This window comes from Ambystoma mexicanum, chromosome 8 (assembly GCF_040938575.1).
Source record: "Ambystoma mexicanum isolate Mex_15411 chromosome 8, UKY_AmexF1_1, whole genome shotgun sequence".
In the NCBI taxonomy this organism is placed as follows: domain Eukaryota; kingdom Metazoa; phylum Chordata; class Amphibia; order Caudata; family Ambystomatidae; genus Ambystoma; species Ambystoma mexicanum.
The window spans coordinates 1,233,448,385-1,233,474,716 of NC_090929.1; the positions used below are offsets into that span (position 1 = coordinate 1,233,448,385).

Here is a 26,332-nt window from a genome sequence, read left to right on the forward strand (position 1 = left end):
GATTTTGATTTGTTGATTTGCAGGCCTGAGAAGGCCCCAAATGTGTCAATGAGGAGCGAGGAGGGAGCGTCCATCAGATACCCCCAGTATGTCATTGTCAAATAAGGAAATGTTCAACTCCACTTCTCCCTTTTGGATCCCCTGTATTCCCTGTTTCTTATGGCTATCGCCAGGGGCTCCATCACGAGTACATACAGTAGGGGGTACAAGGGGCACTCCTGTCTCCAGCCTCTAGTCAGCTGGAAGGGGATTGACAGTTCCCCCATTGACCTGGATCCGTGCACGGTGCCCTTTATTGCACTTCCACCCATTTCCAGATAGTTTCCCCTATTCCCATCTTCTCCAGGAGGATAGCCATATATTTCCACTCCACCCTGTCAAAAGCCTTCTGAGTCTAATGAGAGGAGACCTGCATCGAGGTTGTTATCTTTCTCCCCCGCACCTAGACTTCAAATAACTTTTTGTTAAATTGATTTTTACCAATCAAGATCTACCACAAAAAAGGTGTGCTAGGTGTAAACCCATTTTTTGTTCCTTTAAGCCACGTGGCAGCTGGGTGCTCAATTTCTTAAAATTCCTCGAGCCGTGGACCCTTCTCCTGTCCCTCAAAGATCCTCTCTTGGCTCCCTCTTTGACGGCCTCCCCAGATGGTTGCCTTTGTCCATTCGGTCTTTCCATATGTTCACGATCGCTCTTCAGAGATCAGCTTGGATTGCTGGACCATGTATTTAAAGGTCAATGAGAACAGGTAGCCCCACCGGTATCGTATCCCCTTTTTCGCTTAACCATACTGTTAGTGGGGCACACATCCGCCTTCTGGCCAGGGTAAATGAGGAGAGGACGTGGAAGATTGAGATAGTTGCATTGTTATATGGTGGAGGACTTTCTGGCTTCCTATAAGATCTTTACCTATTCTGCATAGTAATGAAAGTGGACAAGGACAGAGCGTGGTCCTCTAGCTCTTCCTCCGGCCCTGTGCGCTCTCTATGGTGGGTTCATTTGTTGCTCCATCAGTGAACAGTAAGCAGACTATTTCTTTAACGGCTCGGCAGATGTCTTCTTTCTGTCTCTCCCTCCATATCTGGAAGGCCAAAGATCCTGAGGTTGTTCCTCCGCTCCCTGTTCTCGAAATCGTCCATTTTTAGGGCTTTCTCCTCATGCCTTATCTCCAGGGCTGACAGTCTGGTGTCAATCTGTGCTTTAAGAATATCCACTGAAGATTGGTTGGCCTCCAAACCTTGGATTCTGTCCTCCATCTTGTCCACTTTCTGATCTATCTTGTCCACATGTTGGTCCATTTTTTGAAGTCTATGCCCTATGTCGGCCCGCATTTCCCCAATTTCTTGCATCAAGGCTGCAAGTCTTTTTTGGTAGACATAGAGTAGTCTGCCTGGTCTGCCATTCCCCTGGGGGTCGCGACCGTTGGTTGTGCCGGGCTTTCCTGATAGCAACATTCCTGTAACGACACCCTCCACGTCATCCGGGCCGGCTAGCTGAGCAATGGGAGCCGGTCCGCTACAGGCGAGTGCGGGCCCTCCTGGGCTGCTCGGGGTTAGTGGCGGCCTGGCGTCATGGTCTGAGATTGAATGGGAGAGGGGCTGCGCTTCTGGATACTGCTGCCTTACCCTAGGCCTGCTTCACCACCCCGTTATGGCCTCGGGTTCTGTGCTAGTACTTACAGGCAGGTCGCCAATTTTAGAGGTGTCGGGCTTGGGCCTGCATCTCACTTGGGTTAGTGGGCTAGTCTGCAGCCCTGTAGATTCTCCCTGGGCCCCCTCTTTGCTGGTGCAGTTTCCCTGTATCTGCAGTGGGGGTGGGGGGGTCCAAGCAGTTCCCTCTGCCTGGCATGGGGAGGGTCAAGGTTGCTCACTGCGGCCCTCAAGTGCTGTCTATTGTGCCCCTCGTAGGCTGACATCCTGGCGTTTCCTGGAGCTGTGTTGCCGGGCCTCAGGCTGGGGAGTTGTCTTGGGGCTTGTGGTTACCCCGGGGCCAGGGCCAACGGCACCCCAATGGGCCTTGATAAGGAGGAGGGCTAGGGGTGGACACTCACTGCATTTTTCGGGCTGCTGCAGTGTTGCGCCGTTTCTTCCCGATGCTGAGGCTCTGGAGGGCTGTTGTCTCCGTATCAGGAGAGAGGTCTGAGATAACTTCCGCATTGCCTGGGATTTCGTCTCCAAACATCACCCGTTTGTGCCCAGGGTGTTGAGGCACCGGATGGGGTCCACTGCTTGTCGATGTGGGGGCTTATCGGGGGGGGGGGGTGAGGGGGGCTCAGAACCCTTTTTGCCCTGACGGTGACAGAGCAGCACAGAGTAGTCAACACATCTCTGCGCCCCCTGGTGACCGATCCCGGATTATCTTTTTAACCTTTAACCCGCTTCTATCTCTACTTTACGGAGACTTGTAATTTTTCAACTGGTCATTGTACCAGGCAGGGCCCTGGATCTACTTGAAGTCAGTCTCTACATTGGTGAAGTTCATACTGCCTGCATACCCTATCCAGAGCACATAGAGCTTTCCTTTGTTTTCCGGAATTGATGCACTGTCCACGATGAGTATAGTAAATATGCTCTTCTCTAGTTGGAGTGAACTCTTTGTAGCCTCTGGTATTACTTCCATTTCAATCTGGTCACATACCTTCACAGATGTAACTTAGAGCTTTACGTCTCATCCTTCGAAAACATTCTTCCAGCCGAGGAGTTGGCAAAACCATAGCTGAATAGTTTCACAGTAGAAGAGAATTAGTGAGGAATCATATGTGAAAAGTATGCGTTTGAACAAAACGGATGAATCGGCGTACATAATATTTCCCTTTTCTCTCATAGCAATGTACATTTAGCAGTAAATGCAATAATTAACTTCACTGTCCAGGATATCATTGTGAGGCCTGCTCAAGGGTGTGTTACCCACAGAAAAAAACTATAAATTACCCAAAGTATTCTTGCATCATCAAAGTTCTTTCAAAAGGAGTTCTTCCAATGTTAGTGTTTCTATACATACGTCAAAGAACATTGCAACACCCCTTTACTCGTGTAATGCAATGCAATTGTGTATATGTCTAGATTCTGAAGTAGGGCAATGTCACTGAGAGGAATCTGTCAGTGGCTGCCTCAAATTGTAGGCAGCCTGCTGCACTCTGCTTAGGAAAAAATCTGATGAATTACGCCTCAAAATCAAATAAATTATTTTCCAATGTAAGTTTTGAGATTACTGAATTTATGCAAATTATCTTCATTATACAGAAATGCTGGGTTCGTGTTTCTAGTAAATTCCAGATACATACTGAACATTTAAGAGTTAAAGTGAAGTCTTCAGGAAATGGGTGTTTGAATGCAGGAACGATTGTGTGTCTAGACACATACACTCCAGCCAGGGTGCAAACCCTAAACTTGCTTGTGGTTGCTAGCAGTTTGATTGCCCTTAAAAAAAAAAGCAATGAAAACATGAATTTGAGTTGCTGCGTTAGTAGTAGTTGTACTGTCGGCTGCTCTCTACTCTTGAGTGAATCAGATTAAAGACCTGTTATCAATAAATGCAGTCACTTCAACGTAATTGTGAGATCAGCAAAGCTGTCTGTCTGTCTGTCTGTCTGTCTGTCTGTCTGTCTGTCTGTCTTTGTCCCCGTCCGGCTATACAAATCCACACCGTTGATCCCACTGCTACCAAATTTTGCTTGGATTCCTCATTTGTCTGGGGCAAGATTGTAGTCTGTTTGGATGCAAAAAATGTACTCCGTAGACACCCTCATTTACTGATGCTCATCCCGATTCACTTCAGTAGGTACTAGTTAGTAGGAGGCAAAATTTGGAAAGTGTCTGAAGCTAAATGTTCGATAAGTTGCTTATTCCTTTCAATTGTTTTACGACTGTATACAATTCGAAAGTTTATTAAAGCATGGAATTTACAAAAAATAATAATTTTCTTTGATCACTCCACTCCAAATATGGGAAATGGCAAGGTTACAGTTTACTTAAATTCATTCATGAGAAGAGAGCACAATCGATCTTTCTTGGACATGTTCTCATTTCTGCTGAAGCCATTAAGTGACTGAAACATGGCGCACACACAAACTAACATCACTTGGAAAAGCTCCATCTGATGCAAAGCGAAAATCAATATCAAGAGCCTTTGAAACACAACAAACGGCAGCACGACTTGCCGACCAGAGGACAAGACCAACTTTCTCCAGGGCAGTTGAGACACCATAGCAAACTGAAGCAAGACTTGCTGACATGAGGACAAGAGCAACATCCTACAGTAAACATGAGACCCCACTCGATCAGGACACTGGCAACGCTGGGTACCCCAGCTAGTAACAACTAAAATTTGCAAATTATCTTCTTGCTCATAAATACTTTGTTCACATTAACGACATGTAGTATCCCAGTATCCCAGCATTGTAGTGTTCCTAATAAGACTTGTTGAAAGATATTGCATAAAATAGATCTGCAAAATAGTGCATTTCGGGGCGTGGCCTGGAGCCGACTCGTCTGGTATGGCTGCCTGAGCGCTCCCGTCTGGCCCAATGCGCCTCTTCACAAAACTCCCAGTTCCAGCCTCCGTTTTTTCCTGGAATTGAATCCTCCGGTGGAGGAACCCCCCAGGCACCCACCGATCGAGTGGGTCCCTGATAAGCACCGAAACAGCCGAGGATGACCTTCCTACAGTCCCGGGACCCACTCGGCGGTAAAATGGCCGCCACAACAGCGAGAGCCAGAGCCTACCCAGGAGGGGGCGGAACAAACATTGAAGCCTTGCCGATCAGCTCCTGTCTATGGTGAGCCGCTGCCCGCTTGCTCGTCGCCTGCCGTGGTGCCACCGTGCCAGTGGAACTCGACTGGTTCAACCCCCTGCACCTACCTGCTCCCGCTCACCCTTTGGCTTGGACGAAAAGTTTGGACAGCTCCTTCCCCAGGGGCCCGATAACAATCTGCGCCGGCCGGCCTCCACACGAGCCCCCGTGCCCAGAACCGGCCTCCATACTTCCAGCTTTTCCCCTCAATTCCGGAGCTTGAACGCACGCCAAGGGGGGCTTGATCTCCTGGTCCTCCCCGCCAATCCCACCGAGGACCGGACCCGACTCCCCTAACTCGCCGCGGTGCCTCCGGCCGGGCCTAGACCCGCTCCCCTGCGGCTCCGGCACCTCCAAGTCCCTGAAATCCCCCGCCAAGACCCGCGCATCACAACGCCGCAGCAACGGGGCCCACCCCCCCTATCTAACCTCCAGATCTACGGCAACCGCACAGCTTCCCTGCGCCAGGAGGTGAGGAGTCGGGGGGAGTGTGGGAAAATAATCCGATTGCACCGGAGGGAGGCAGAGGGAAGTGCCCGGACCCGCTGGCTCTCCATTTGCCGCGCCCCTGCATCACCGGGACTCCCCCGATCCCACCTCCTCAAACTTGGAGCCCGACCTCGTAATCGCCAGAAAAACACTGAGCCTCAGCTCTGAGCCCCCGTGCCCGGAACCAAACTCCATACATCCAGCTTTCCCCTCGACTCCGGAGCTCGAGCGTACGCCAGGGGGGAGTACTCTCCTGATCCTCCCCGTCAATTTCATCGAGGCCCCGACTCTCCTAACTCGCCGCGGCGCCTCCTGCCGGGCCTAGACCATACCCCTGCGGCTCCAGCGCCTCCAAGGCCCTGAAATTCCCCGCCAGGACCCGCACATCGCAGCACCACAGCATCGGGGCCCTGCCCCCCCATCTAACCCCCGGAACACTCCGGGGACCACATCTACTGCAACCGCACAGCTTCCCTGCGCCAGGAGGTGAGGAGTCAGGGGGAGTCTGGGAAAATATCCCGAGTGCACCGGGGGGTGGCGGAAGGAGGTGCCCGGAGCCGCTGGCTCTCCATTTATCGCGCCCCTGCATCTCCGGAACTCCTCCGATCCCATCGCCTCAAACTTGGAGTTCCACCCCCGAAATCGCCAGGAAAACACTGAACCTCAGCACCTCACTATCTTAGAGGCAACATCACGCCCCGCAAGCCCCCGCGACAATGTCTAAAAGCGGGAAGGCGCCTAAACAAGCGGACATTATTACCCTCATGACGTCAGCCACCACCGAAAAAGCTAAGAAAGTTGATCCACCGGAAGACACCATGAAAAATAACACTCCACCAACCGCAGAAAGAGACCCCACCTCGCCTCAAGCTGCTACCAAAGCGGACCTACAGGACCTATTGGCAGCCCTAACCAGGGAAATCCAAAAAAGTTCCGAGGAAATCACCAAGAAAATAAATACACTGGACAAAAGAATGGGGGAAGTGGAACATCGGACCGCCGAAATCGAAGCCGAAGTCTGTGACCAAAGATTTGAAGATGAACATAACAAGGACCGGATAGCTGCCCTTGAAGCAAGATGTAACATCCTGGAGACAAAACAGGAGGATAGTGAAAATCGATCAAGGAGGAATAACATCAGAGTCCGAGGCATTCCAACCACTATTCCAGATCCAGACCTGAGAGCTTACATATCAGATCTCTTCCGATTCATTATCACCCTCCCAGATACTTCCCCCCTAGAACTGGACCGGGTGCACAGAACTACTCCAAGGAAAACTTCCACTCTTCCCCCGGATGTCTTGGCTAGAATTCACTTCTTCCAGGTAAAAGAGGACATCATGCGTGAAGCAAGGCAAATGAGACAGATCACCTTCAGAGGATCTACGATACACCTGTACCAAGACCTGGCGAACGCAACACTCCTGAAGCGGAAAACATTGCGACCCCTGACAACCTGGCTACAAGAGAAGAAAATCATATATCATTGGGGCTTTCCCACTTCAGTGAAATTCAAATGGGACGGAACGCAGAGACAAATACAATCACTAAGAGAGGCTGAGAAACTAATGGGCATAAGCGGAGACGACCCCGGCACAGCGTCAGAAGAACCAGCTAACCCCCCCCGAGACAACTCCCCAGGAGGGTCATGGTCAAAATCCAACAGACGGCGCAGACTCAGAGGCCCTCCGAAAAAAGATGGCGACAGGGGCTGAGTACACAGCGGCAGCCCCCCCAACTCAAAGCTATGACGGCCTTTTGAGCCGGGGTCTCCCAAAAACCAACTACAGCTTTGAGATCCTCTGATAGCATCACAAACAACTCAGGTGCTCACACACAGAGGTAGTTCCTTCGACGAGCTTGCACCCGGTTCACCTCGACGGCCCGGTTGGCCACAACGAGCGCATTGGTGCCACAAGTTCCCCAGTGGCAATAGGTAGAAGTTTCACCTACCAGTTCAACGGTGGGAAAGAAATAAAAGATAAGAGAAAAGTTAGGAAATTTACAAGAATGCTTCATGCAACACGGCTACACCCCGTCCTCAAAGCCATTCAAAGACCCCGCAACACAACATGCAACAACATACGAAATCAAGCCCACAACTCACTCCAATCAACAGGTCGCACGCAAATCCCTCAGAGCAGCCCAGGGATGATCCCCACGATGCTTCCTCGACGACCCGCTGCCAATCATGTCTAACATAAATGAATTAAGATTCCTCTCCTGGAATATTCAAGGGATGAACTCCCCAAGAAAACGCAGATCGGTGGAACACCGCCTGGAACAACTGGCCGGAGACGTGGTCCTATTACAGGAAACACACCTACTCGCAGAGGATGAGCGCCGCATAAAATTCAAGAGATACAAACAATCCTTCTTCGCCACTTCTGGCTCAAAGAAAAGGGGCGTTGCAATCCTGCTTAGCGACAAAATTCCCCTCCTCAACATCACAATAAAAAGAGACCCAGAAGGCCGTTACCTACTCCTCAAAGGCATCTTCGAAGAACTTCCCATCACGTTAGCATCAATCTACGCCCCCAACTCCGCCCAAAGCAAGTTCCTAAACGACATGTTACCAACAATCCTATCCTTCCGTGAAGGCCACCTATTCATCGGCGGTGATTTCAATACTATACCCAACCCAGAGCTAGACAAATCCCTTCCCGCCACAAACAACGATTACACCCAGGCCCTCGCCGTACTCAAACTGTTCAGAGAAACGGAGACAGTGGATGCATGGAGAATACAAAACGACACTATAAGAGACTATACACATTTCTCCAACGTCCACAAGGGATACTCAAGAATAGACCTAATTTTAATCCCTGGCATCCTTGTACCCTGCGTCGCCAACACAGATATCCACACACGCATGATCTCGGACCACTCCCCGATATCTGTAAACATAACCATCTCAGGCCAGAAAACTCCCCCACAAAGGTACTGGAAACTGAATGACTCACTCCTCCTTGACATGAGTATAAGGGCCGAAGTCGAGGACTCATTGATAAAATTCTTTGAAGAAAACACTACACAAACATCCCCCATCAGCATAATTTGGGATGCAATGAAGGCGGTAATCAGGGGCGTATTAATAGGGGCCGGAGCGGAACAGCGAAGAACCTCAAACTTAGCCTCCTCCAAATTAGAAAAGGAAGTAGCCCTCCATGAATCACAGCTAAAAAAACAATATTCAAGAAAAACCGAACGAGCCCTAAGGAAGGCAAAAACAGCCTTGGAAATGCACTGCGCTGATCGTACAGCCAAATCCCTAGCATACACAAAACAATTTTATTACGCCAAAGGAAACAAAGCTAACAGAATATTAGTACAGAAGCTAAGAGCGCTTCGGAATCGGAACAACATACTCAAACTACGTGGGGAAAATGGAAAACTACTCTTCTCCCAATCGGAGAAAATAAGAGAACTATTGAGATACCATACCTCCATAATGTCCAGCGTTCCGCTAGATCTAAAAGACGTTCCAGGATTCATGACCGCTCTACCCCCCCGCAACTCTGCCCTCCTGGAGCACTTGGAGGCCCCTATCGGAATGGAAGAAATTATCGAAGCCATAAAATCTCTCAAAACCTCCGCACCAGGCCCAGACGGCCTAACCGCAACCTTTTACAAAAAATTCTCCAGAATCCTAGCCCCACATCTTACCTCCTTATTCAATTCCTTCCTATCTACGAAAACCGTCACTAAATCCATGGCCGAATCAATTACGATCCTGCTGCAAAAACCCGGAAAAGACCCCGAATTGCCAGACTCCTACCGGCCCATCTCGCTACTTAACAATGACGGGAAGATCTTCGCCAAAGTATTAGCCAGAAGACTGGGCCCAACCCTCCCAATCCTAATCGACTGCGACCAAACAGGATTCATCCCTGGCAGAGGGACCCACGACAACATTCGGCGAGTCCTAGATCTAATTGAAGGGGCTCACAAATCCAAAACAAAAATGGCCGTAATCTCACTAGATGCCCACAAAGCCTTTGACCAAATGGACTGGGGATACATGCACGCAGTCCTCCAACGCCTTGGCTTCGGCCCTAACTTCATAACATGGGTCATGTCCAACTATCAAATCCCCACCACACAACTCCAAGTTAACGGCTCGAGATCTGACCACATCCATATCACCAGAGGCACCAGACAGGGCTGCCCGCTCTCGCCCCTAGTCTTCGCCCTATCCATGGAGCCCTTCGCTGCCAGAGTCAGACGAAGCGAAACCATAAAAGGCATTCAGGTGGGAAACCGTGAGTACAAAATTGCACTCTACGCTGATGACGTGATGCTTACGATGACGGACCTACCAACCTCCCTGGGAACCCTATGGAAAGAAATTAAGACATTCGGCACCATGTCAGGATTTAAAGTCAACCTAACAAAATCTTCAGCACTCCCCATCAATCTATCTCACCTAGACGAGACCGAGCTTGCCCCCCTCTCACCAATTCCCTGGGCCAAAGACACATTAGAATACCTCGGAGTGCAGATCACTGGAAACCCAGCACGCCTATACTCCAAAAACATCCCACAATTACTCAGAACACTGCACAATGATCTCAAAAGATGGAAACAACAAGAAATCTCATGGTTCGGTCGAATCTCAGCCGTGAAAATGAACCTAATACCCAGATGGTTATACCAATGCGCCTCCCTACCACTCCAAATCCCACCCCCGGCCATAAGAGCACTACAGAAGAAACTAATGGAATTTGTCTGGGGTGGGAAAAGGCCCAGAATCAATAAACGAATCATGACTAAAAGCAAACCCCTAGGTGGAATGGGAGTCCCTGACCTGGAAAGATACTCACTGGCGGCTCAATTATCCCATGCCTTCGCCTGGGTGCAAGAAGCAGACCCACCAGTATGGCGCCAAATCGAAGAATCCTGGTGCCCAGTCCCACTGCGGGATCTCCCTCATCTGCCAACACTTAAACCTCAACCCAACTCAGGACCACTGTCGGCCACGACCACGACAACCCTAAGCTGGAAAACCGCAGCGCGGAAATGGGGACTCCGCAGCTACCTGGGACCCATGTCTCCCATTTGGAACAACCCAGACTTCTCCCCTGGTAACCCACCTCGAGACTTCCACGCATGGATAGCAGGGGGCCTGGCAAAAACCAGCGACTTCATGGAAGAGGGATCCCCCATCACCTTCGAGAGGTGTAAAGCGAAATTCGGGGTGGGAGAACGAGAAAGATTCCGTTACTCGCAAATCAAGCACTGGCTATCCCACAGAGGAACTCGGGACAAATGCTCGAGAGAGCCCACAGCCCTGGAACTCACGCTAACATCCCCGACCAACAAAGGGAGAATCTCCACCATATACCGACTCCTCGACAGATCGGACCCAGAAAAGAAAGAAAGATATATGACGGAGTGGGAAAAGGATATTGGCCGGGAAATATCAGTAGAAAGTTGGGAGCAAATTTGGACCAGACTACATAAAAGCTCGCAATGCGTCACGAACAAAGAAGGAGGCTATAAGATGTGCTTCAGATACTACATCACCCCCACACAAATCAATAAAGCCAACCCGGAGTTTCCCGCTACATGCTGGCGAGGCTGCCAATCCCCCGGCTCCCTCTACCACTTAGTATGGACATGCCCAAAGGCAGAAATATATTGGAAAGAGGTGCTGAAACACATAAAGGAAATAACCGGCCTCTCAATCCCATGGGACCCAGGCATCGTCCTCCTGGGCGAAACCGGCAACGGAGCATTCCCAATCACAGGCCATATTGCCCGCCTCTGCAATCACCTACTACTGGCCGCGAAGATCGCAATGGCTCGCTTATGGAAAGATAAAGGAGGCCCCTCAATTGCCCTATGGTGGGCCAAATGCTGGGAGATTGCGGTATCGGAGAAGATCACGGCAATACGCTCCGACTCATTAAATAGAACCCTAAACATATGGGACCCGTTCCTGGTCTATGCGACCAAATACCCAACCCTCACCAGGAGGCCACCACTCACCAGATGGCTCCAATGCAGCCCTCTCTACTGATCCCCGTCCAGTCCCTGAACAGTCCAGAAATCAGAGGAAGAAGCAACCAGATCTCACCCGCCCAACCTCCACATCCAGGACCCTCCCTCTCTCTCCTCCACCATATGACTCGAAACAGACTGCAAAAGCCCTAATTAACGCTCATTCTGACCTGTAATGCGTTGTTGCATATAATGTACTATCTTGTAAAAATCAATAAAATGTTGTTGAGAAAAAAAAAAAATAGTGCATTTCATTTCCAAAGTCTCTAAGGTTTATACTTTACGAAACTCTTCTGAAAAGGACCAGTTTTTGGTGGGCAACATACTGCGTTTGGTACTTGTGTACTGATGTGAAACGCAATACCAATATCCCTTGGATTATTCAAATTGAAAATACATTTTCGGTCGTGGCTCAAAATAATTTGTGAGTTTGACTTTTCGCTTAATTTTCTGTGATTTATAGCATCAAAGTGAAGACTTCCTTCCATTTGCAATTCGATTTGTCTGCATAAATAGCTAAAACCTGCAGCTTTATTTTATATTGCATTTGTCGGGATGCCTCTTGAGAGCTCTCAAAAAGCATACCATTACACAACATGATGCCGAAGTTGTACATTGTTACTGTAAAGCTAACAATAGCAATTGTCAGATTGAGAAGAATCACTGAAACATTGTGTGCTGTACAGTGTGAGCACACTCATTTTGTTTATTTTTTATTCATGAATCTAAGTTTATGCATATGACTTTTTTGTCTTTACAGAACTTTATGAAATATTCCTATCCAGAGCAAAGGAACGATGGAAAAATTTCAGTGAAACATGTTCAGTGAATGATACAGACGGTAGGTTCTTTAGTATACTCCTTGTTAGGTTGAATCTCCTTTCTGTGTATAATTTTCCCCATTTGCGAGTCCCCCAGCACTTTTTTGCTGGACTCTTGGATTGTTACCATTTCTCCTGTGTGAGTGGGAACCTTTCTACACTCTCATTGTTTTACTCTATCTTTTGGAACCATTTTCATCTGTTTTGGTTGTATCTTTTTGTAGTCATGCTTTCCTCCAACTTTTAAGTTATCTACAATGTATTATTGCAGCACACAGCACATTTTGTTCAGTATTGTTTGGGGCTCCTTTAGCTGCCCTTTTTATTTTCCTGTGCTAACTTAATGTTACCAGGGTAGGGGGAATAATTTTTATCCTACCTATGCTTTTATTTTGTGAGATCAGCACACCCCACTTTATGTTGAGTGCTAAGAGGACACATTGTATCCCTTTTCTCATTTATCCTGCAACTTTCTAGTTACAGTGACTGTATTCGCAGCTGTGTTAAGGGACACATGGGGCATCATTGATCCAAAATTGCACACGTTTTTTTTTTGTTTTTTTTTTCACCACCTCACAATGGCTTGTCATTTCTTCAGCATTCTTCTGCCGACCTGGGGGGGGGGGGGCGGGTCCTGCTCACTATTTTATTTTTGACGGGCTCCCATTGAGAAGCCCACCCGACAGCGCCAGTGTGTCTGGGAGGGCAGGAAGCTCAGGAGACACCAACAGTCATGAGGTCTTTGTCCTCCAGTGTGTCTGCTTGGAACCAGTTCTGACTGGGTGCCTGGCTGTCCCTTTAGGATAGCCCCCACCCAAAGTTTGAATGTAGCATGCATGGTGATTGGCCGGGTTCCTGCATATAAGGCAAGGTTCTTGATGCTGAAGCCAGAGTCGACCACTGAAAGATCCATCCTAAAGAAGAAGAAGAAGAAAGAAGGACTCCTGAACTGAGGTACCTGCTACAAGCAGGCAGCGCCGGGCCTGTACAAAGGCCCGGATCTAAGGCCTTCCTCTATGTCTTAGCCTGTCTTGCCAGGCTCGCCGGTGTGGCCGGATTGAATGCTGCCAGGTGCCTATCTACTCTGACTCCTGGTAACACCCTTGACCCGCACTTACAACTTCACAGCATTCCAATCAACAAAGTGCTCACTTCAGGTAAGAGGTGCTATGTCTCCTCACCTGCACTCGGACTCATCCCTCCCCTCCGCCACTCGCACGCCACAGTGCTCTTGACGACCCGTACTGATCAACGGTTTCACATCCTTGCCGAAACCCAGTGAAAAGGTGGCTTCCCGTATCGCACCTGCAAGTTTGTGATATTCTGGTAACTCCCCTTCCACCTCCGTCCATATTCCAGCCTGTCCTATATTGGGAAGTTGCCCTTGCACTTGCCTACACCCTTTGACTTTAGAACACCCTCTGCGACTTAGATTGACTCTGGCTACACCTTCTAAACTTTGTCTACACTGTCAGGAGCTAACGCTACTGGTGCAGCCTTTCTTGCCCCCTTCTGCTCACCTGGTGACTCTGCCGCCACGCAAATTGACCCTTGCCACAACCTCCACTTCGCTTGCGTACTTAAAATGGCTTATTGCTCCCGATACGAGTCCGTGTCTGTCTTAACCTCAACGTTGCTAACTTTGCGGCACTCTGCCACTGTGTTATTGCTGGTACTGCTAACACCACCCTAAATGGCCCCGCATCTCCTCCAGTCTGCCTGTATGCTCCAAATGTATTACTGCATATGCTGATAATGCTGTGGCTCTCTGCCATTGGGTCAATTAATTCACATCTAGCACAGCCGTGTGCTGCCAAAGTAATTTCCTGCAATTCATCGATTACGACTTGTGCAGCCTCTGGTGCTAAGTATTTTTCTGTAACCTACCGACTATGACCAACTCAACCTTGTGCTGCAAATGTAATATCCTGCATCTAACCTATTTCGACCAACTCAACCTTGAGCTGTGAATGAAATATCCTGCAACTCACCTACTATGACTCAGGCAGCCTGTGCTGCAAATGTAATTTCTTGCTTATGCCTATCTGCATGCGTGAAGCAGCCCCCACCGCACCATGTGGTGAAGCTGTGCCAGTATGTATACGCTTACCTATTGTGATTCATACGTTTAATGCACTTTCTTTAACTATCGCCTAGATGACTCGGGGCTTTGTGCGCTGAAAAAAATGCTAAAATAAACTACCTCCAGCGACTGTCAAAGCAGACTTAGTGACCGCTGCAGCTCCAACCCTTTCTTCTGTGCGACGGGCAAGATCCAGAATGGACGACTTCCTCCCTTGGACTGGTGGGCATAACCAGTCTCGAGACCAGCTACAGTTTGAGCCATCCAACAACGAGCTGTGACCTTCCAGGCCTGCAATCTCTGAATACCCTGGGACCTCAAGCACTGCTGCAGTGCATCATCTCTTCAAGCACAGTTTCGGATGCAAGTTTTCTGAGCCTAGAGAGTCCCTTCAACTGAGTCGTCTCCCGAAAGAAAGTCTGCCGGGTGACAACCGTCGCTACAATGAAGCCTGTGTCGAGCCTCCTCAACTGGGTGCCACAAAGATCTGCTGGGCATCCCTGTGACTGAGTCTGACGGTCTCCTCCTGGCAAAAGTTCCTCCTCCTGCCGCCAATGCCAGAGAACCGAACCAGAGCTGCTGTCATCTTACCTTGGGGACCTACCGTTGACGTTGTTGTTCATCACTGAAAAAGGTACTGTCCTACCCTCGGGTACTTATCGGAGTCGTTGTGTTGCTATTCACTCCTGAGATTCTAGAGTCACGTTGGGGTGGATGACCCAACCGTGTTTTCCCAGGCCTCAGGACATCCATCCTTGAGGCTAAAGCATTCAGGTGGTCTGCCTAGTCCCCCTGAACCCTTTGACTCCATTTCGTTTACCTACTGCGAAGAAACAACTTCTATGAACGTATCAATTTGACATCTGCTTTCCTTTGTTCTGCCACCCACGAGCCACTGGTCTCCCAGTATCCCCACCTGAATTTTGGGAGCCTCATTCCCCAAATAGGCTTGGGCTTCTAAAGTTTGCCCACCCAAAATTACTAACCTACCAGTATTGCTATTTTGTCCAGGTTGGTTGATGACTGATTTGCTAACCTAAAGCTACTCCTAATACCTGTTTTTCATCTAAATGTCTGCTATTGAACGAAGTAGAAAAAAGAGAGTGTGAGGCGAGCACTCTAGTTCCCAGCTTTGTATACCTGCTGCAGTTCAGTTGCTCTTCTCCAAGCGCTTTCGTGTCTCTAACAATCTTCAGGGAAGCAGTCTTTTCAGGTGTTACTGATTAGTCTCAATTTTGTTCTCAGTGAATTCTGGTAGCTGTTGTCATTTCTGGTAACCAGGAACCAACTCCCGTCCAACATTTTTAGATGGCTTATAACTTTGTTGCCGTTTGATGAATGTGGACAAACGTTTTCAGAAAGATTATAGACCCAACCTTGAATGTTTGTGTAAAGTCTGAATAGATTTTGTCAAGTGGGGGCTAAGTTATGACTATTGTCTGTACATACATTTTGATACTTTTGAAAAAATAAAACATGGGTGGATTTCCAGCAAACTCGTGTAAGCATTGGCTTACCTTAAAGCATGGTTTTGCAAATGTGCCCGTGTTTTCATTTTTTGACAAGTGTCATAATGTAGGTACAAAAAATAGTGAAATACCTTTGGTGACTGAGGTATAGCCTGTGACCATGGCCAGTGACCAGATTGTCTTGGTCATGATGTAAGGTCATGACCCGGACAATCTGGCTACTGGCCATGACCACGAGGGACAACAAATGGGGTTACAGTGGCCATGTCCACCTGGGACCGGCTACCTGGTAGTTATTCGAAAGTGGGATAGGTTTAAAAGGAGAGAAACATTTGCTTGTGGTAATATGGTCATAGGGTTCTCTGTTTGCCTTTTGCAGGCTGCAATGGAAAGGGGAGAGGGGTTCTGTACGGAGCTCCGTCTTCCCTTTCCATGGTGGCCATCTTGTTAAAGGATTTTCCTTCTACAGCGGGACACCGCAGGCGGGAACCCAGGGTGTTAATGTCTTTCCCCCATTGCAGGGGCTGGAATGGAATCCTAACAGTCCATTGGGCCTGCTGAGCCTTTATCTGGAACGGGGGATGAATGCCACATTATTCCCATTAGCATAACACAAAATGCTAATGAAAATCTTAGTCTATGTACTTTACTGAGAAATGTGAAGTAGATGAGTTTATAGGATTTTCTTTTTTTTGTTCTATTATAAGATTTTCTTTTTTTTGTTCTATTTTTTAACTGTGAAAGGTGGTTCCTAAAGGAACCTTGCTTTTGTTGTTTTTTGCAGGCGAGGTTACAACGTAAGGTGGGGAGGGAAATGAGCGAAGAGGCACAAAGCACTAATATGGAGGGGCAGGTGGACTGGGGAAAATGTTGCGCTTGTGTTACTTCTAGAGGAGGGGACCGTGTTTATCAGGCTCCTTGATTACAGCTTCAAAAGCACTTCAAAATTGCTTCCCCCTGTTGTCTTCGAAAGATATGGATCAACAGCCTCTTTTATTGCTTGCAAGGTAGCTGTTGGGATTTTGGGTCCCACAGAAGTAGGCTGTGTGGTTACAGTATTGTTTGAGGAAGATGAGGTGGAGGAAGACAACCTACTACTTGCTAAGAGCAACCTTTCTGAGAGCATTGTGGTGGTTGGATCTGGTGTGGTGGCGCATGGAGGTGCTCCTGTAGGATTACTGTACAAGGTAGTCCGCGACTGATTACAAAGTTGCACTCGGTGCATTTCAATTTGATATCTTTAGCCTTTAGTACATTCCCAACAGTGGTAATGAACTGCCCCACCAATGATTCTCTCTTGGTGCTAGAGGTAGGCACTTCCTCTACCTCATATTCCTGGTCCTCTTCATTGTCTTTAGAAGTATATGTGCTTTTTTTGTTGTGTAGGTCCTCCAGCTGGCGGTGGTGGTAGCTCTTTGGGAGGAGGAATGGCAATAGCTGATGCCATTTTTAAGATAAATGGCAGTTTTGCTAATATTCTTGCAAGTATGTGCTTTGTACTAGATTGTTAATTTTTTATTTTATTTTTTTATTTGATATGGTTGAATTTAATCAACCTTTCAAAAATAGATGCAAAACATACATAAATCATTTTCATATACATTAAGCAATAACAAAATCAGCATATTTCATATAAAAAGTACTACTTAATTACTCACTTCTAAAACTCTTTAAGCATTGACAAAGTAAGAAAAAAAACTAAAAAGAAAAAGAAGAATTCTCATTAACTTCCATTTCTTTCGATTCAAAAAGAAAATACATGTACAAAACAAACCACTCAATTTGAGGTAAGAACCAATTACAACTATTTGCTAGAAACCCTATATTGTCAACATACACATTTTGTGTTCTACTAGTCATTATTCTAAGTGTGTTCTAACAATATATTTGCATTCGTTTTTTTTTTCTTCCTCCAAATTGAGGCTAGTTAAAAAGCTAACAGCTGCTATTTGAATTGCCATATTTGTACACCCTAACAGGGCAGCCCAACATTCAGATTGAGGTATATTTCTCAAATATTGACATTGTCTGGTAAACGCTATTTGTTTCCGAGTTCTTAGCAAGCTACACTCTAAACAGGTGAGCAAGAGTCTCACGCATAGTTTTGCCTTTACAGAAATGGCATACATTTTGATGAGGACTCACTACACCACGTCTTGCTTTTATATCCCGTGTTATCCACAGGTGAAAGCGAAGGCGGAGTATTTCACACCGATATCTCGGGGAAGGTGAACGAATCAGATACATTGGCAAGATGCTTAATTTTTGTTGGTGGAAATCGTACAGCATCACCATCGCGATACATTAGACATAATTCGCAGGTGGTAATCCAGTCAATTTGGTAGATTTTAGACTTGGCCTTGTTGGGATTAAACAACAAATTTATGGAAATTTCTGCTTTCGATAGTGTCGAATACTCTTTATCTAACCAGTTTGAAATGAAATTAGATTGTTTTTTTGAGAAGAGATACTGCGAAAGGATTTCGAGCAGTGTGTTATCATTTGTGGACAGCAGACATTTTCTGAAAAGCGAGCACATACGCCAGTTATTTTAGGCTTCGAGAGATAGTAGGCCAAGTTCATATCTCATCCACAGTATCGGAGTGCATTGAGGAAGGTGAAGTATTGTACGCCAAAATGTTGCTTCCCATTACGTAAATTTAAATATCGAATCTGTAGGAAAAGTTTCAAGGTACAATAGTTGTTTATTTTTTTTTATTTTTTATTTTTATTTTGTGCAAAAATGCCTTGCAGGTAAAACCTGAGAATTTTCCGTATTTATGCCTAATAATACGGGCCTGTGAGATGGCCAATACCAACTTGGACTCCACCCATTCGATCTGCCCATGTGCTCCTCGATGTCCTTGAAAGATTGTGCCCAGATAACAATAATTTAGGACCAGACTGATTGGGGTTACACCAATGGTCCACATAAATGTCAAAGGCCCAGAACGTTTAGGAGAATATTGTACGATCTGGGTTTTAGTCGGATTGATGGATAATTCATTGAGCTTTACATATTCTTGGAACACACCAAATAACTGTTGTAATCCAACCTGGGTCCTAGAAACGAGGACCAGGTCGTCGGCGTACATCAGTGATTGTACTTGCTGGTCATTCAGTTTTGGAGAGTCTGATATGACTTGTGCCAATGGTATTTTCACATCGTGAATATAGTAATTAAATGCCGCCGATGCTAACGAGCATCCCTGTTTTAAGCCCTGGTGTGTGGGGATTTTATCTGATAGAAGACCATCTAGAGTAATATGAATTTGAATAGATGTGGCATGATGTAGTGAATGAATGATATCAAATAATGTTGTCGGGCAATTGTCTCTTGCAAGATTCTGTAATAATAAAAAGCGACTCACAGAATCAAAGGCGGCATTTAAGTCAATGAACGCAAAAAAGACTTGTTGCTTGGTCTCATGGCATTGAGCCTTTATAGCATTCAAAGTCAGAAGGTTGATATTAGTACCCATGCCAGCCATGAAGCCTGTCTGATTTGAATCACGATGGTTGTTGATTCCTGTCAAGCAATTAAATTTACAAAGTACCAGTTTAGTACAAAAAATACCTGGGGCATCTAATAGCGCAATGGGTCAGTTATTTCCCGGGACAGACCGATCACCCTTTTTAAATATTGGGATTATTATTGAAGACTTCCATGAAGGTGGAATAAGACGAGTGACTAGAATATCCCGAAAAATTATAAAAAGACTATGTGCCCATCTATATGGATGTTTTTTAAACATATGGTTCGATAGTCCATCTGGACGTTCAGCTCTCGAAGAGCTTAACTTCTTGATAATATCGTAGATTGTTAATGGATCATGAGTAAGAGTAAGTGTGGGATCTGTGCAAGGGTACACTTTGAGCTTGAAAGTTGCTAGATCAGTAGGAAATGCAGTTCTGAACTGTCTGCAAAGCATGGACTCGATCGTGAAGTGCTGATGCATCGTGGACCCATCATCCTGCCGCGCTCGAGCGCATTGATACGTGGCACTGTTCGTAAATCGACGGACGCAAAAACAGTGGAAAAAGTTGCACAAAGGGTACAGAAGTGTTAAAAATGATGCTAGAAGTTGGGAAATGGCAGAGTTTTAAGGTGAAACTTTGTTACTTGGACAAAAATGTTGCTTCATTGTGATAAGTATGATATAAGAAAGTTGTCGGAAAATAGTATGCACCGGTAAGAACCCATGAAATTCACTGAAAAAAACATTGTTAAAGGGACGTTATGGTTACAAGTAAAACCGAAAAACCTCAGAAATGTGCCAGTTATGGTAAGCTAAGCAATCATAACTCGCGCCACCACCGTTCACTGCTAAGACTAACACCCAGGACATCAATGATTACATCACAAATGTCATTGACATCACATGTGAAATTAATTTTGATGAAAGTCCCTACAAGGGGTGGTGTTTATAATGTTAACAAGATGTCAGGGGTGATCGGGAGACCCATCATGAACTACTTAATCTATTAAAGAATGTACTCCTCTAAAAAAAATTGTGTTGGTGTTAATACAGGAACCCAATCATACATAGGCAATGGCTGCAGCATGCATCATAGAAGAACAATATTTATAATCTTGTAATTTTGGATAGTACAATAATGAATGCTACCTTATCAGAGTTTTGAGTAACGTTAAACATGTAATGACTAACAATTCAAGACTTACTATACACTTGTGCTAGTACAAACAGTACATATGAAGACCCACAATGCATACAAATCAGAGGCACGTATACAGGGAAACTAAAGTAAGGAAGAAACAGCATTATCAGAAAATGGAAATAACATTAAAGTTATCTTCATGTATACAAATTGTGTGTTTGAGGCCTGCAACTAAACCCTAAGAAAAATACTCTAAGAGTGTGTGTGTGTGTGTGTGTGTGTGTGTGTGTGTGTGTGTGTGTGTGTGTGTGTGTGTGTGTGTGTGTGTGTGTGTGATTTCTGAGGCTTGTGGAATCTGCTTAGATCACATGCTGTGCATAGGCCAACATCTAGTGGAAGCTGCAGAGCATTCGTTTTTCGAAACTCAAAAATGGGCGTCGACACAGGGCGTGCCAGTAATACTATCCCTAGTGTGATGTCCACTGTACCCATGATCCCTCACGCATGTAGGACCCTCAGATTGTTTTTTCCACCATACTTGTCGGAAGCATTGCGTGGAGTTCCCTGGCTTTCAGCCATATTTTGCTAAATATCATATTAATTTCCCCGTTCTTCCACTCCCACGTCAAGACATCGAAGTTCGAAGATCGACGCCGGTCCAAAGAACAAACAACCGTTGAGAGCTGCACAACGCACTTTGGGCCTCAGAAGGCCTCGGCCCGGGCCTTGGAAGGCCTCTGGCCTCGGCCCGGGCCTTGGAAGGCCTCTGGCCTCGGCCCGGGCCTTGGAAGGCCTCTGGCCTCCGCCCTCCAAGCAGGGAGAGTGGGGGTGGAAACCTACTCTACACTCTTATTTTCCTACACACACTAGCCTGCTGCCACAGGGTGCGAATGGAGGGTACCCCATTTAAATTTTGCCCCAAGTGCAACCGCAAGTACCCTTGGGTTGACAAACGCGCCACCTGTAACCTCTGCTTGCCGAGGGATCACCCCGAGGCGAACTGCAGAGCTTGTAGCCGGTTAAAGGCAAAAACACTAAAGGACTGCTCGACCAAATGTTGGGCCCACCACGCCAGGCAACTCAAGGCCATGGAAGCGGAGGGCGCCTTCAGTGATGGCAGCGACACCGTACTTTCGGACGGCGAGGGCAAAGAGATGTGATCGAAAGACGCCCAAGCGCAAGTCCCCGACCTCGGAAGACTGTCCGGCAGGGCAGTTATGGGGAACACACCCAGAGACACGAGCGCTACCCACACCACTTCTACGCCTAAACACTCGAAGTCCAACCGAGACTCGACACGCATGTCGAGTTCTTGGAAAGAAGCATGAAGAGAGCGGTCCACCGAATCTGTGTCCTCTGGGCGTTCCCGGTCAAGATCGCCGCACGACACGAGGCAACCGTCCACAGTTCCCAAAATTGCCTCACTCACCAAAGTCACAGAGGTACGCTCGTCAGAAGACGAATCCGACCTCCAGTCCCAGGCCGCATACCAAAAGTCTGCTCCGGCAGACCGTTCGGCGGCTGCTTCCGAGTCCCGACGTGCTCACTCGAAAGAAAGAGATACTACCCCTTAATCACGACGCCAGGTGTCGAAAAGCTCAGAGAAGGTGGAAACATCAGGGAAACACTGTTCTACTCAGGGGGAAGAGGGTAAACAGCAGACGAAACCATCTCACACTTCTTCTGCACCACAGACACATAAAGACAGTTCAAAGTCTTCAGATAAGCTTAAATCCAATGCCCATGTTCAGGATCCAGGGACCCTCAGCCCCCTACTAAGAAACCTCGGTTGAGACTCCAACTCAGGGACTGATTTCAGACCCTTTTTACATACAGCCTTACACTCGGTATGGTGAGGATCCACTTCAGTACGATGAGGATCCAGACTTGGTAATGTTGGATGACCAAACTGGGGTGGACTATTATAGGGATGACGAGGGCCAAGAGGGGGAGGAGGATGAAGTTGCAGAAGTCTACAGGATAGACTCTCCTGTTCACAAAGAACCTCAGGTTACAGACTCTCCAGTAGACAACCAGCCCCTCCTAAATGAGGTCTTGGCTAGAGCGGCAGAGCACTTCTGCATAGAAACTCAGGGGGCACAGGAGGATAGGGACTTTGCAGAAGAACTAGTGGGAGAGAAGAGACCCACTGCCCAAGCCATTCCAATTCTCAAGTCCATCCAACGGAAAATTGATCCTTTCCTTCTTACTCCTAACCTCACCAGGGCCATAAACCCCAGAATCAAGAAACTGTTCAGGGCCGCCCAGTCAGACCCACTTTACATAAGGGGTCAATTGAAGCCCGACTCCTTGGTAGGTACAAACACCAGAAAGAGGGCGGGGATACCTCTATCATCCTCATCTGAGGCCCCCCCCCAGACAAGGAGAGCAAGAGAATTTACGGGTTGGGAAGGAAGGTAGCCTCCACATCCGCTTACCAGACAAGGATTGCCAACACCACCACTCTGCTGCAAGTTACAATTGCCACCAGTGGAAGCAGGTAGCTGCCCTCATTGACTCTGCACCCGAACCACTCAAGGGTCAGTTGGCCCAGGTCGCGTCGGAGGGGAGAGCCGTGTCCGGTTGCATCCTTAAAGCAACCTTTGATGCCGCAGATAATGCAGGAAGGCTAATAGCAGAGAGCACTGTCATTAAGAGGCATGCTTGGTTAAGACAGTCAGGGTTTAAACCCGAGCCACAAGCATCCCTAATTGACATGCCGGTGGAACCGAATCTCCCATTTGGCAAGGCGGTTGAGGACGCATTAAAAACTGCCAAAGACGAGTATGATACTCTGAAATCTCTGGGACAGTTGACCAACAAGCCCCCTAATCAAAGAGGCAATGGTAATTTTCGTCGCCCACGCGGTCAAAATTCATGAAGGGGCTCCAATTATACACAGGGGCAGGGTACATCATGGGGTAACAACGAGCAGACTACCCAGAGTTACGGCAGAGGAAACAAAAGGGGCCATGGTAGAGGTAGAGGCAGCCCTAGCAGACGCGTGACGCCTCCCGCAAAACAGTGACGCTGTGCTCAGGGTCCCTTCTCACACATCCCCAGTAGGGGGACGCATTTCCAACTTCACCCATGCTTGGGAAGGGATCACATCAGACAGATGGGTGCTGTCCACAGTGTCCGCAGGATACTGCATAGAACTGCTCGAGCGTCCCCGAAACCACCGTCCATGTCAAAAGATACATTCCTTGGACCACCAAAAGATCCTCCTCAAGGAGATTGTCAATCTTCTAGCAAAGGACGTGATGGAACTCGTCCCGGCCAACCAGGTAAACAAGGGTATTTATTCAACTTACTTCCTTGTACCAAAAAAAGATTTGACAATGCGCCCAGTATTAGACTTACGCCCTGCAAACAAGTATGTCAAGCCCCAAAAGTTTTGCATGACTACTCTCCAAGAGGTAATCCCCCTCCTAAAAAAGAAAAGGGGGGATTACATGGCAACATTGGACATGAAAGATGCCTATTTTCATATTTCCATGTTCCCAGCGCACCGAAGATTCTTGCGCTTCAAGGTGGACAGTCAGCACTACCAGTTCAAGGTGCTGCCCTTCGGTATAGCCTCGGCTCCATGGGTATTCACCAAGGTACTGGCGGTTGCGGCGGCACACCTGAGCAGGGAGGCAATCCCGGTGTACCCTTACATCACTGGGGAGACCCCAGTAATTTGCAGATCAAACATTCAAAGAACGATCAACCTCCTCTTCGAGTTGGGTTTCTCCAAAAACGAGAACAAATCAAGTCTGGTGCCAAGCACCTCCAAATGGTTCCTAGGAGCTGTCTTAAACACTCAAGAGGGGTTGGCCTTTCCATCAGAGGAAAGAATTCAGAATCTACTACTGCAAATTCCTCTATACCAGCCCGCTCGCCAGATAAGGGTGCGCGAAGCGATGCGTTTGCTAGGCATGATGGCGTCATGTATTTACCTGGTCCCCCACCCGCGCCTGCACATGCGACCCATGCAAGAATGGTTGGTGAAACAGTGGTCTCAGGCAAGTGGTCAGTGGGACGATCTAGTGGTCGTTTCGCCAACACTTGTACAAAGTCTTCACTGGTGGACAAAAGAGAACCTGTCAAAGGGGAAACCATTTTACGATCCTGAAGTACAGGCTGTAGTCTCAACAGATGCATTCCTGTCAGAGTGGGGAGCACACCTCCTTCACCACACAGCTCAGGGTCTCTGGTCTCACACAGTAGCCAAGAATCATATCAATCTGCTAGAGCTTCTGGCAAAATTCAGAGCGCTTCAAGCGTTCGAGCCCCACCTGTTGAACCTGTCAGTGCAGATCCTGACAGATAGCACAACAGCAATGTTTTACCTAAACAAACAGGGAGGGACTCGTTCGCCAAATCTGTCCAAGCTTGCCCAGAAAATGTGGATATGGGCACTCAGACGGAACATTTACCTATCATCTCAACATGTTCCAGGGGATCTCAATTCGCTACAGGACGCTTTGAGCAGAGATCCCCTCCCAGAAGAACATGAATGGTGTCTACTCAGAGAAGTCGTAGAAGACATCTTCTCACAGTGGGGTTTCCCCACTACAGACCTATTCGCCACAAGCGAAAACAGGCAATGCCCAGGATTCGCTTCCAGGTTCCCTCAGCCAGACTCCAAGGGGAACGCCCTGTGGATGAACTGGTTCAGGAATGTTTGCCTATGCTTTTCCACCAACTCCGCTCATGAGGAAGGTGGTCAACAAGATGCACAGGGAATCTGACGCTCATCTTAGTTGCTCCCATGTGGGCGAGGCAACCGTGATTCCCACACTTTCGCAGACTAGCGGTGTGCGAACCCATCAGACTCCCGCGCTGGTACAACCTACTTTCCCAGCACCAAGATCAAACAGTGCATCCTCAACCCAGCTCAATGAACCTGGCAGCATGGCTCCTGAAGTCATAGTTTGGACATCTCAATTTACCACACAGATGTATGGACATCCTAAAAGAATCTAGGAAACCTAACACGAGGCACTGCTACTTCGATAAATGGAAAAGATTTGTTATCTGGTTCCAGAATAAGCAAATCAACTCGGTTGATTGCACTCCTTCCAATGTTGTCACATACATGCTCCACCTGCTGGATGCAGAGTTGGTATTTAACTCACTCAAGGTACACCTGGCAGCGCTGTCAGCCTACACCACCTCCCACAATAAGGTTTTGTGGTGGAAGGTACCAGTGGTTAAAGCCTTCATGGAAGGGGTAAAGAGACTCCACCCTCCAATTTCAAACCCACCACCAGGATTGGACCTTAATGTGGTGCTTGCTAAGCTCATGGGGCCACCCTTTGAACCCATGCATAAAGCCAGTCTCAAACATCTGAGCTATAAAACTACCTTTTTAGTAGCCATTACTTCCATAAGAAGGGTCAGTGAAATTCAGGCTCTGTCAGTGCAGGATACTTTCTTTACTGTTCATAAGGATAAACTGGTTCTATGAACACACCCTAGGTTCTCACCTAAATTCATTTCTAAATTCCACGTTAACCAGTCCATTGAGCTTCCGGCCTTCCAAGAACCCAAAAGCTCTGCTGAGGTGAAACTACACACTCTAGATGTGCGAAGAGCGGTCCTCTACTATGTAGACAAGACCAGGGAGCTAAGGAAAACAGACCAACTGTTTGTCTCCGTAGCTACAGGCCGAGAGGGAGATCACGTCTCTAAAGGTGCCATCTCGAAGTGGATAGTCAATTGTATCCAGCTATGTTACTCCCTTTCTGAAAGAACTCTGCCTTTTACGCCAATAGCCCACTCCACTAGAGGCACTGGGGCCACTCTGGCTTTCATTGCAAATGTACCCCTCGACACCATTTGCAAGGCAGCTACTTGGAGCTCTATTCACACTTTTGCTCAGCACTATTGCATTGACACTCATTCCAAGACAGATGCTCAAGTGGGACAATCGGTTCTAAGACATTTATTTGCTCATGACCCTTCTCATATCCCACCTCCTTCTTCTAACACTGCTCGCTAATCTATGCACAGCATGTGATCTAAGCAGATTCCACAAGCCTCAGAAGGGATACATTACTCACGT

General features: G+C 47.5%; 1 protein-coding gene across 3 annotated transcripts in view; it reads left to right on the forward strand.

Moving 5' to 3' along the window:
- TBC1D12 (TBC1 domain family member 12) overlaps positions 1-26,332 on the forward strand; it is a 684,903-nt gene that overhangs the window by 478,411 nt on the left and 180,160 nt on the right. For all 3 annotated transcript variants that reach the window (XM_069611336.1, XM_069611337.1, XM_069611338.1), the window contains one exon: positions 12,045-12,125. In XM_069611336.1, coding sequence (XP_069467437.1) covers positions 12,045-12,125 — 81 coding nt within the window. The remainder of the gene's footprint in view (positions 1-12,044; positions 12,126-26,332) is intronic.